Source organism: Pygoscelis adeliae, unplaced genomic scaffold (assembly GCF_000699105.1).
Source record: "Pygoscelis adeliae isolate BGI_AS28 unplaced genomic scaffold, ASM69910v1 Scaffold436, whole genome shotgun sequence".
NCBI lineage: Eukaryota > Metazoa > Chordata > Aves > Sphenisciformes > Spheniscidae > Pygoscelis > Pygoscelis adeliae.
Genome location: NW_008825051.1, coordinates 1,709,801 through 1,722,793, shown reverse-complemented (window position 1 = coordinate 1,722,793; position 12,993 = coordinate 1,709,801). Strand labels below are relative to the sequence as shown.

The 12,993-nt window shown below is 47.4% G+C and overlaps 1 protein-coding gene across 1 annotated transcript in view; it reads right to left on the bottom strand.

Moving 5' to 3' along the window:
- Positions 1-12,993, bottom strand: part of LOC103918964 — a 213,847-nt gene that overhangs the window by 19,715 nt on the left and 181,139 nt on the right. The window contains exon 4 of the mRNA XM_009326392.1: positions 5,010-5,053. Within this exon, the coding sequence (XP_009324667.1) occupies positions 5,010-5,053 (44 nt within the window). The remainder of the gene's footprint in view (positions 1-5,009; positions 5,054-12,993) is intronic.

Here is a 12,993-nt window from a genome sequence, read left to right as displayed (position 1 = left end):
GCACATTAAGCGTAGTTAAGTCTGAAAACAAATCTAATGACTTTAAAATAAATAGCCAACGGAGGACTTGAAACTAAAATTCTTCCTTTCTCTGACACCCACCATATAAACAATAATAATTATATAAAACCGTGTCTAACACATGACTACACAAGGCTCTGGTGACCAAGAAAAGCACACGCTGCTTGTCAGACATAATTGCACATTTGGTTTTTCAATTATTTCTTGTCAAGATCCAGAGCCCACCATCTGAATGCTGACATTAATTATTGGTAAGTAGTTAGTTTTACAATAGCGTTATGGAGACTCCCAGCGATTACCCCGAGGTCTGCAGCTCCCAGCGCTGTTCCCACACTGCCCTCTCGTCCCTCCAAGCCCTCCAGGACTGTCACACAGACTCACACCAGTGAGTGATACCGAATCTGGTCCATCATGTGCAGAAGGGGCTTCAGAAGAAGCTTCAAGAAACTTTCCAATAGACAGCAGCAAGGTAACTGATCCCCAGGCAACGTGCCTCATCCTCAAGAGCCCAGGTCACCTACTGATGCCATCTTCCAGTTGAGTCCATTCTGAGCCCCACTCGAGCACCCGACTCTTGGCAACGTGCTCCAACAGCTAACTGCCCATCATGCAAGAAAAAATCCTGCTTTTTATTGGCTTTTAATTTGCTGCCTTTTAATTTTGTCGACTGTCTCTTTTATTCTTGCAAACGGAAGAAAGAAGTCTCTGATCTACCTTTTCTGGAGTGTTCAAAAACACACACAGCTTTGTCATGTTGTCTCTTAGTTGTCACCTTCTCCAAGGCAAACAGCCATCTCTCTTCTAGCTCCCTTAAAGGAAGGGGTTTTTTCTATGCTCCTAATAATTCTTTTCACTTCTTAAAATTTCCCATTAATAAGCATTCCGTGAGGTACAGGAACCACACACAAGTTAATAAGGTAGGAGAACAGTGAGTGCGTTCTGCCACCACTAATTCTCAGCTGCAAACAGCTGCTCACACTGAACCGTGTTATTTCAAAGGCAGCAGTCAGGCCCGATCAGAGCTGTGGGGGTGACAAGATCATAAAAATCCTGTGCCTTCAGAGCTTCTAACATTTACGTGAAACAGAATAAAATCAATTTAGTACAATAAATAAATAAAAATAGGATCGACCCAATACTAAGGCCACCACATTAAGATCAAGCACGCTATAGTAAAAAAAAAAAAAGTTGCGGAAAGGTAAAGTTGTCCTGGCAACCTTATTTTGCTTTTATTTTTTACTGACATAAATTAATCATTAAAATCTTCCTTGATAGTTTGCAATTAGTGAGAGTTTCAAGCAGCAAGAACTTTGAAAAACATCTACCTTGTATCTCCGGCCGCTAACAGCCTCACAGATGTTGTCAAAGCCAAATTTCAACCTTCAGTCACTGGTAGAGCTTTCCTGAAATACTAAATTTTTATTCCATTTTATTTTTTTTAAACAGACTTGGTAGGTAGGAGAACAGTGAGTGCGTTCTGCCACCACTAATTCTCAGCTGCAAACAGCTGCTCACACTGAACCGTGTTATTTCAAAGGCAGCAGTCAGGCCCGATCAGAGCTGTGGGGGTGACAAGATCATAAAAATCCTGTGCCTTCAGAGCTTCTAACATTTACGTGAAACAGAATAAAATCAATTTAGTACAATAAATAAATAAAAATAGGATCGACCCAATACTAAGGCCCCCCAATTAAAAAAAAAGCACGCTATAGTAAAAAAAAAAAAAGTTGCGGAAAGGTAAAGTTGTCCTGGCAACCTTATTTTGCTTTTATTTTTTACTGACATAAATTAATCATTAAAATCTTCCTTGATAGTTTGCAATTAGTGAGAGTTTCAAGCAGCAACAACTTTGAAAAACATCTACCTTGTATCTCCGGCCGCTAACAGCCTCACAGATGTTGTCAAAGCCAAAGTTCAACCTTCAGTCACTGGTAGAGCTTTCCTGAAATACTAAATTTTTATTCCATTTTATTTTTTTTAAACAGACTTGGTCATTTTCCTTTTTTTAACCATCTTTTGTTCAATCAGGTAGATGCTGAAGTGGATTTTGTTTCCAATTTTCTAAAAGAAAAAAGTGATGGCCAGACTTACACTTCTTCTCTATGTGGGTACAAAATAACAGTGATAATGGAAGGAAGTTCTGCCACCCCAATGGGTGCTCGGGTACCCACCTTTGGGAAGGCCATTGCTCACACCCAGGAGGATGCTCAGGCACTCAGCGCCGAGGGCACCTCCCGCACACCCGGGAAGGGAGGACGCCCACAGGGGACACCCCGAAGGGTCAGCCCCCACATGGAGAACGCACTTGACCACCTGCTCTGCAAAACCCTCCAGTGAGAGCTACAAAATTGAGTTATAAGTCAGAATAAAGAATTCAGGGGAAGGAAGTGGTGCCTGGCTCCTTTCCCCTTTTACTCCTCAGCCTACGCCCAGTTTTCCTTCCAGCGCTTCGTTCAGGCTAATTCCCAGTGTCCCGAGAGGGAGCACTGCCGGACCACACTGACGAGCCACCCCAAAACTGGGAAAAGAGATGTTTTCCTCTGCATAAGATGCCTGATGCTGGTGCTGCTCCCCACTGCCGAAATCCGCCTGCCCACCCTTCCACCCCTGCCGAGCCCAAGCCAGCAGGCACCCCAGAGGCGGTCAATGCCGGCCAGCGCTGCCATACCAAAAAGCTGCTGGTAATGAGGGTATTTAATTTTGAAACGCCAAGCGGCGGAGCCGGGGCACCGGGCAGGGACTGCAGCTGTCACGGTGGGGAGCACTCGGTGCACATTCAGCAGCGGGAGGAGGACCCGCACTGCAGCGTTTCGGAGATCAGAAGAACAGAGCGGGGTTTAAATGTGGAAGGATGTGTTTCACCTGATGGATAAAACTTCAGCAGCACTTTAAAGTCTCCAGAGGAAACAGGAGGGTCTTCTGGCATATGGTTAGCGGAGAGATGGTATCGCTGGCAATGCAAAGAGGGGGACATGAAATGCAGCTCGAGCCGTGAAGGAGGCAGCCAGTGCTGGAGAGGAGCGCTGGTGCTTGCTGCTTCGCTGCCAAGGGCTGTGGGTGCCCGGAGAAAAGCCTTGTGACTCACCGGAGTCTGCTCCACACAGCACCGGTGACCTGCCCCAGGCAGGGGAGTGGCGCTGAGCCCAGTAGCGGCGACCGGCAAACCTTGTCTGGGTGCACTGATGGTGGTCTCACTCCGTGCAGATCACGACAATGCGGAGACAGTGGCTTCTGCCACACCATCACAGCTTCACTGCCTGTGCCACTGCGGCGTTCAGGGGCTGCCCACACCACCGTGCCCCCCTGCCGAGGAACGGGCAGGTGATGCTGATGGAGATGATGCCAGGGTGGGGTGGAGTCCCCCATACCATGCTGATTTTTTCCCTCAGCAGCCCAACTGGCTCCAGTTTTCTGGTGTCCATCTTACCCCGTCCATGCTGATGTAACCCACAAACGTGCCTCAGGTGCTTGGCGGTCCCCTCAACGAGCTGTGCATCGTCCCACCACGTGATGGGACCTCCCTGACTTTCCTACCATCTTCTCCAACTCTCGTGCATGTTTCCATGCTCCTCTGCAGCACACTCCGCTTCCTGAGCCACGCACTCCCCTCAACGGTGCATCTTAGCATTGCCCCCATTTCCAGCCTCGCATCCCTAATCTCCTACATTTCCACCTATTTTTACCACAAAACCTTTTGAACCTGGAAGGTCAGTTTGCCAGTTTGCTTGTGGATGGCTGACAACCAGGAACCAGCTTCAAGCACGCACAGGACCAGGTAAATCCATCTGTCACCAAAGCCACACTTTGCTCCCGGCTCCCACCACCTCCCCAGCACCGCCCGGCACATCAACACTGCTCTGCAGAGGAAACCCAACTAAAAGGAATTTGTGCCTGGCCAAGAAGGAAGGCTGTCCCTTCTTCCACGCTTTCACAGCTCTGGACTGACTCTACCAGATACAGATGTTGGACAGTGGATGCTGCAGGAGACTTTTCCAGCAGGTCCCCCTGACTGCTGGAAGCACCCACGCGAGTATCGCCCACCCACCGTGGAAATGCAGCCATCTTGGCGGGGAAGAAGCCACCGTGCACCTGATGCTGTTGGGTTTTGGGGGCTGCTTTGGTAACCCCAGCACTGGTGCAGCTCAGCCACACCGATGCCAGGGCTGGACATTCCCCATCGCCAGCCCAGCCCAGGCTGCCAGCTGCTCCTCCAGGGATGGAGAGGGACTGAGAAGCACCATCTTTAGTGCTTCCCAGCATGCCCAGCAAGGTAAAATGCCCTAACAGCATCAGCAAGAGATGGACAGGCCACAGCACAGGGCAGACCCAACCTCATCACCTCCCCCTTCTTTGTGCCGGGCTTTCCTCCTGCTGTTCACGCCGGGACTGCGTGCCTCCTTCCCGCACCACACAGGGCTGCCGGGACACATGGGACAGGGGGGCTGCCACATGCCCCAGGCACCCTGCCCACCGGCACGCACACCGAGGGTGGCAGCAAACAGGACACCTGGAGCAGAGTCCCCTGCATGGGACCTGACATGTCCTGTACCCACCCATGTGCTGCAGAGATGCCCCTTAGTGGGATCAGAGGGGGCTGAAGGACACCCCCATCCTCTCCTCCTGCACGGGAGCAGGGGAATCTGCACTCAACTGCCGCAGCACGGCCCAAGGTCTCCATCAAAGAACCTCATCCTGCGATGGTCTTTGCACCGTGGCATGGGCACAGGGCTGGGGGGACTCAGTCGTACCACCCCCCACTGCATGCAAACCGCCTCTCCACGCAGCCCCCAAGGCCAAAACGATCCTTCTTGCATCTATCTTTTTAGCAAAATCCAAAAATCGGTGTATGGACGCTGTGCTCTAACAGCTCCCAACTCATCCCTCTCATGCGGTCACCCTTCGCCACCCATCTCCGAGACGGAGAGCATCCGAGCAGAGCCGCATCTGCCCACCGCATCCCATACCAGCAGAGAAAACCATCCACCTACCTGCTGGAAGAGCTCCTCCGCCCACTGCTGTTGCTCTCGTCGGCCTAAGGGGGCAAAAGACATCAAAGAAAAGGCTGTTTAGGTTAAGCAAGGCAAGACTGCCCTCCAAACTCTTCCTGCAAGCAAGCTGCACCCAAAATACCTGGGGTTTTTCCATTCTGAGTTACACACATGCCCTGTGCTCAATGTTGGTGGGACATGTCGTGCGCTGAAACCCAGGTCTGCAGGAGGCTGCGGCAAGATTTCAGACACGGCCCCACCACGGAGGCGACTTTCTGAGTCGATTCCCTCCAGTTGCTCTTGTGCAATTATTTTATTGCACTTTACCAAAGTTTAAAGTAACAAACCCTCCTATGAAAAAAAAATACGCAATTTGCAGGGAGAAATAAGGCAGAAATAGCCAAATTCAATGCTGTGTCCAAGCTGAGATGGCCCCGCTCCTGGATTAGAGGGGCAGGTCCAGCGCACCTCCCTTCGTTAGCAATGAATTGCCTAATTGAGCCCCTCTGGGCTGTTAGAAGGGGCTGAGCAGGGACAAACCAGGGTCTCCTCCTTTTTGCCTCCTTGCCCTGGCTCTCTGATGAGAGGCTTCCTTGGAAAGACAATATTATTCCAAACCCAGAAATTTTATTTCTGAATTTGTGCAAATACAAGTTAAAAGATATTAGCTGCATTTCACATTTTGTGCAAATGGCAGAAACAGGCAATTCATGTGCAGCAGGATGGGGGCTAGCCAACGATTTCGATAAAATAAACCCTTTTTTAATTTAAATGCTAATGCACTGAATTAAAATTTAATAACTGAGGAAATTGAAAAGCCGAGCAGGAATATTGGAAATAAATCCAAGCAGAAACAGCTGAAATTAAAAATTCTAGAGAGTGGGAGGATAGCAGCTAAGCTGTCTTATATGATTACATTTTTTTTTTTTTTTTTTTTTTTCAGAACGAAGGGGGGAAGGAAAAAAAAAATCCTATCTTTGGCTTGCTGTAGGGCAGTAAATCGAGAGTGCTGTGATTTATTGCTCAATTTTCCTGAGGGAAAAAGGCTTTCTTTCATGCTGAAATATTTCATAAATTTCAAGCCAGCATAAATTCTTAATTTAAAAGTTATGGAGGTCACATTTAGTGCACTGGTGCAATTCTGAATTCTTAAAGGAATAGCAACCAAAAATTGCAATTTGATTTTATTTTTTTAATTCTTTGTCTGAAATTTTGTTCAAACAGATTCTCCGAGTTACACAAAGCAGCAACACATCCTGGCTTCTGAAGGTTTAAGAAATCCACTGGAAATGAAGAGATAAAAATCTAATTCAATTACAAAAAAGTATTTTTTTATTATTATTATTATTGTTAGCCACTTGAGGAATTTCTGTTAAAAAATTTCCTCCCTCCATTGCCTGGGAAAAGCCAGAAGGGAGGAGCTGACAATGTAATTGCTTCTGTTAGATCTCCAATCTTTTGTGAGCACTGATATGTTCATTTGTTATACAGCTGTTCAGCTACAGAAAGGATGTCAGAGCACCCATAATTCAAAGCAATCAATCAAAAATTAATGATTTGTCATGCTTACACAATGGAAAGAAAAAAAAAAAAAGCTTTATGGGTTCCTGCAACTGGTAGATTGCTCAAACCTTCGGGGCATTTTCTAGAAGATTAGATCTGTGTGTACAAAAAAAAAAAGGAAAAAAAAAAAGGGGGGGGGGAGGAGACTTAATATACAGCCCGGGCAGAAACCTTGTGGGGTGCTGGGGCATCGGTGTTATCCGAGATCCCCTAGGGATGGGGTACGCTACAATTCCCATCCGTTTAAAAAGCTTTCTGCACAACCCAACCTCGCAAGTCACCCTGCGAGCCACATTCCCCCATCGAAGAGAAATTGCCCAGGCTCCTGCAATTATAATTCCATGTGAAAAATGCCCGCTGAATATAAAGGTCGCCTGGATGAGTGCTCGTGAAAGCCGCAAAATACAGACTCCAAAGCTAAAGGCACAGCCTCCACTCTGCCTTCACATCACCTGCAGGACCACTGCAGCCGCAACACCAAATGTCACCGAAATGTTACCAAAAGTTAAAACATTTGAGTTTGGGAAGCACATAGCCAACCTCAACTTTGGAAAACTGTCTGCGATTGCGAAGTCATTCATCCTCCATGTAAGCAAGAACTTCTTTACATATAAATTCATTTTGGGAACGCGTCGTGCAGGGACTGTGCTCCTGATACGAAGCGTATCGATGTCCCGATGCCGTATTTTATTCCTGGTTATACACACGTGTTAGCTGGTGTCTCTGATGTGATTTACCGCCCAACCTAACACAAGTATTACTCTGTGAAGGACCATGCATGCAATTCATTTTATGTTCCTTTTCATATTTGTATTTGGAGTTGAGCGAATGAATTGCTGGAAATAAATGACGTGGTGACTGCAGCCTCTGCAACTCCCGACCATCACCAACCGACTGCATGGCACCTTCTGGGGCCAATACGCAATTTTATTATTTACTTCTTTTTTTGCTTATCTTCCCCATTCTTTGTGTGTCTGCCCTGCCTGATTTCCCCTGTCTTTTTTTTATTTTTTATAATGCCGTTTTTTTGCTTTTTGACCTCTTTTCATGAGCAATTAATGGACTCCCCTCTCTCAGGACGTAGCGCATACCAGTGCAAAGGACAAGACATGCATGAAAAGCACAGAAAGGGAGGTGCAACGGTGTGACCCCACCAGCGTTAGGGAGTTTATTTTAAAAGAAAAAAAGAAAAAAAAAGGAACCGCAAGAGGTAAAAGCTCTCAATCTAGATGGTTTCACACCACTCAAGATGCTCTTGGAGAGGAGGCATCTCCTGGGCATCTCCCATGGGGGAAACATTCAAAACCCACCGACGGACATGGGCACAGCTGGCGTGATTGTTTTTGGGCTGCTGCAAGCCCACGACTGACTTCCCAGTTTGGATCCTTTAGACCTAAACAGCAAGCCGAGTCTGAATGAAATCAGATCTAGCTGTCTTAAAGGTTTCTGGATGCTTAAATAAGCCCATCCTCACCAAAGGCGCCACCAGGAGACACCTTCACACACTCCTCCAGTTTCCACACATGCAATTAACTGGCAAATTTTCTGTGCCAGCAATTTGTCTTGGTTACAAACTCTTCAGGAACAGCTCTGTTTAGTTCAGCACTCGTGCAGTGCCAAGCACAGCGAATCCCGGCCCGTCCTAAGGCTGCAAGATGATTTAATCATAAATCACCAGCACCCGCACTACCCGAGACCGTGGCGTGTCCAGCCAAAGCGCAGGAAGATAATTCCCTCTGATCGTACACGGTATGCGAAGGAGAAAAAGCATAATAAAGACGCGCCATGGTGTTCTCCTCAAACTTTGCAAAACAAACACAATTACAAGCTTAATAAAAAAGGAAATATTTCAGCAAAGTGTATATAACTTGACCTAAGTGAGCCATTTGATGGCCCTCAGGTCTCCATGGAAAGAGGCAGGGCCACCGTGGCGTGACGCCCAGGACCCTGTTAGGTGGCTCCGACCCTCAGCAATCGCAAAGCAAATCTCAAAAACAACTTCCGACATCAAAGACCGACAGACTACGAAATCAGTGGACGTGTCTTCGGCACCTGGCCAGGTGGCAGCACCCGCTGTGCCGCAGGATGGGGCTGCCCGAAGAACCGGCCACGGCACCCAGCTCGACCCCCCTGGAGTAGCCTGGGCAATTGCCACCTCAATGTTCAGCAGAACATCTCCGCCCCATGGTGGCACCACCCCGGCCTCCAGCCCACGACCCCACTCGAAAGGCAACCTCCTCCTCTCCCGCTCTGCTCGGGGGTCACCTTCAGCACAGGGAAAAACTGGGCGACACGTACACGATTTTTAAAATCTGGCTGAAATAAGCTTTTTTCCTTTTATTTTGCAGTAAGCCCATTTTGGAATGAAATGTGAAGGGATGATGCCTTTTGCAGGCCATGCTATTAATCCATTTAAAATAAAACATTGCATTTAAATTCTAAAAAGTGGTATTTAAGGACTACAAATATCCTAAGCAAGCTGAAGCGGTGAATTGCTGGAAATCACCATTTAACCGCCAGCAGCCAGAATGTGCCGAAATGGGTCAGAGCAGCTTTTGACAAAGTAGCGTCTTTGGGAAGGGCGAAGAGAAATCTCCTGCGCACCAGTTTACCCAGATAATTTAATTCGGTGACTTCTTCATTTATAATTGAAAAAGCAGAGGAGCAGAGTTTGCATCTGCCTGCCAGTCGGCGAGCAGGGGAGGACGAACGCAGGGCTCTGAAACACGGCCTGGATAATTAGCCATACAATCTCTCATGTAAAATAATTTACAATTCAAAATATGATTCCCTAAAGCTGCTTTTGTACGTATTGGGTACGTTTAAGGTAGTTTTGTTTAACTAACGCTAATAAATATCTATTAAATTAAAATGCACAAGAGCAGAATGTGGTTTCTGGCCATATGCTCCTCAACTCAAGTCATAAGCAAAAAGTAAATCATGTGATAAATAAGAAATGTACCAGTCAACATCTCCTAACAGGATAAAGTGTCAAAAATTAGGAGTCCAAGCAGATGTATAACTGACCTGAGAAATGCATGTTTATAGAAAGGGCTACACTATATTGGGAAAAAACCCCAACATTTTAACAGTTACTGCGAAACAACAAAATAACTAAAAACCATAAAAATCTTAAATGAGATTTCAGAAGATTTAAGCACGGGCTTTCTGCCTGATCACTTAAATGATGATTAAAAACAATTATTCAAATCACTTGGATTTGCTTCCACGTACGCCACGCTCAGATCCGCTCCCACGGGCATGATGCCCAACACGGGACCGGGGTGCCAGGACCCCCCCATCCGCCACCGCCAAAGCCTTCCCCAGGGGGGGAAAAGGTTTTAAATCCATTTATTTATTCATACACAACCATCCCCCCGTGATTTGCCTCCGAACTTCATCCCGGCTCTGCCGAGGGGAGATACCCCTAATTCTGCCCAGGGTTTGCAGGAGGAGCAGAAGCCGCTCGCCCCGGCTCCTCCCCCAGAGCAGGGGAAAAAAATCAGGGTTATTCTCCAGATGCTTTGTAAAAGGGCTGAATTGTTTGTTTTACCTGCGGAAAAAAAGAAAAAAAAAAACCAAAACCCACAACCTACTTTCCCTGAACGTCTTCCCAAAGACAGCTGAATAATTTTCAGTGAAACACAAAACACACATAGTTTAGAAACGAGCCAGCAGCACCCAGCATGGAAAATTTCACCCCAAATAATTAAAATTTGGCAACAGGAGAAGCAACTGAAAACAGGTCTCACAAAGGAATGCGCCATAAAAATAACTGCAGGCCTGCCTACCTGCGCTGTCTGTTATTATTAACTTCAGAGCAACAAAAAATGCAGGAAGTGCTTTTTTTTTTTGCCCTTTTTTTTTTTAAACAAAGGGCAAGACATTGGCAGTTTCCTATTTAATTTTCATTAAAGAGGAAAAAAAAAAAAAAGAAGCCCTGCACCATACCAAAACATCTGCTGAGCACAAGGACCCATACATACACCCGTGCCCCTTTTTTTTTTTTTTTTTTTTTTTTTTTTTTTTTTGTTGTCCTTCTCACCCCCCCAAGCTCAGCAGTGTCCCCCAAAGTTTATAAAAAGCACGGAGCAACGTTGAGCCAATGGGTGAGCTGAGCAGGACCCGTGCCTGGGCGCTTCCCAGAGCCAGGGCATCCCCTGCACAAAGGAAAATGATCTCCAGTGCTTTAGACTGCTGTGGTTTGTCCCATCCTCACCCTTCGCCTTTGCAGATCCGTAAGGGCAGCCTCCGAAAAGGGATGAATTTTCCACCAGGGAACAAGCAAGTTCCGTGGGCTGGAGGAATGCGTTGCCTATTTCCTCAGCTGCAGCTTCCCCTCAAGAAACAATCAAAATAATAATAATAAAAAAAAATATCTGCAAGGAGGAAATCTGAGCTCTACCCAAGGCATCTTCTCCGGTCCTGCAGCAGAGCCAAGCCCCAGGAGCGAGGGTCCCCCATCCCCCCATGCCCATCGTGTGGTCTGCAAACACCCCCTGTCCTGACTGTGAGGCAACACCGCCGAGACGCGGGTCAGGGATGCCGGCGGCAGCTTTAAAAAATAGTAGCATCAAAATTATTCGTGAGCATCCGGGGGAATTTTGCCCTTTTACTCAGCTGCAGCCTTGCCACGGGAAAAAACAGCATGCAGAGGGGCTGAGGTCAGTGCTTCTTCCTGCGGCAAGGGGGAAAACCCAACAGTAATAAAAAAAAATCTGAGATTTTTGAACCCTCCGAGATGAGAATAGCCGAGTGTTTTCTACTTGAGGTCATCAGAAGAAAAAGGCAGCAACTCCCATCCCGGCCGCAGAAGCACGCGCGGCTCCTGCCAAGCCAGGGATGAGCTTTCCAGCAGGCAAGAAAGATGATGAAGGCGCTGACGATGGGTATAAACCAAACATGCCAGGGGCACATGCAGGTGATGCTCAACACCTCCACTGCTGGAGCATAGGGACATCTGAGACGTGGTGGTACCAAAAGCCCATGGACCACCCATCGGTGTGAAGACCAGTGATCTTGTTTGGGCTCTAACGCAGCGTACAGGAAAGTCTCCAGTATGAGAGGAAGGTGCTCGTCACTCCCAGGCATACGCATTATTGAAACCCAGCTTTAGAAAGACTTATTTTAACATTGAGATTTCCCAGGTTCACTCATGGGAAGGTGCCGAGGTGACAGTGACCTGCTGAGACACGATCTGTCCCCAGTGCCCCTGCCTCAGACAGACAGAGTATCCCAGCGCTTGACCCTTGGGGACACAGGGAGCTCGTCATTCCCCACGTGGCTGCTCTGAAGTCCCATGTCCGAAGCGTGTTTGAGCAGACCAAAATTCACGAGGTTTATTGCGCAGCCACCTCACCCACACGAGCACCTCCACCACATTCACACATGCAAATAAATGCCTGCTGGAGATGGTTGCTCAGCCTAAAAAGAAATCAGAGCGGTTTCTAGATAGGAAAACAGCATCACCCAAGCTTGACCAGGCCCCCTGGCCATGTCCCCTCCCTGCTGGTGGCGAACCTCCCAAAGAGGACGCGTGTCAAGGAAGACCTTAAGCCAGCGAACACCATCACCGAGGGCCATGGTACCACAGGATCACAGTGCTTGGGCAAGGACACCCAGGACCTTCCACCACGAGACAGCATTACAGCTGCAGAGGAGACGCTCTCACCCATTGTCTGACTGCCCCAGGCGAAGCCAGGGGTCTCCTCCCGTCCCACCCACGGAGGTGTGGAGTGACCCCCCTCTCCCAGGGCCCATCCCTGCGGTACCGGGGATAATTAACAGCTGACAATATTTCTCACCGCTCGTGTTCCCGCAGGTTCCCAGTTGCCGTGAAGCCACTAGGTGCCTCCCAAATACTAATTAGTAACAAACACTAATGACGAAACCAGGTAGGAGGTTGATCAGCCCAATGCAAATGTCAGGCGTGAGCACGGGATTTGACTGGAAAAGCCGAGACGGGAATGATCCCCTCTGCTCTTGTAGTTTCACTTCTGACTTCACCCGGGGGCCCCCTCCATGCTGATTTCAATTCTCTTTGTATTGGCAAGAGAAATATTTTTCTTTTAACTTCTTTTTTTTTTTTAGGGTTTTTTTTTTTTGCTTGGTCTTGCAAACAGTGGGACTGGGTTTGCTCAAACTTCTCCCCAAACTCTTATCTGGGGCAGAGAAAGTTGCAGCACGGAGGTAAAAATTGTAAGCAGGCAAATAGTAATAATAAAAAATCACAATTAAAGTCTAGAAGATATTCTCATTCAGTTTCATTGTATTTACTTCTTGCCTACTGTTTATTATCTTCCCATTTTATGATCTTAATTTAATAACGGGTGTGTTGCCTGCATCCGCCCAATTTCTGAGCTGTCTCAGTAACTCGTAATTACAAGTTCTTCTAAAAAGTTTCAAACTGAAAAGGTTGAAT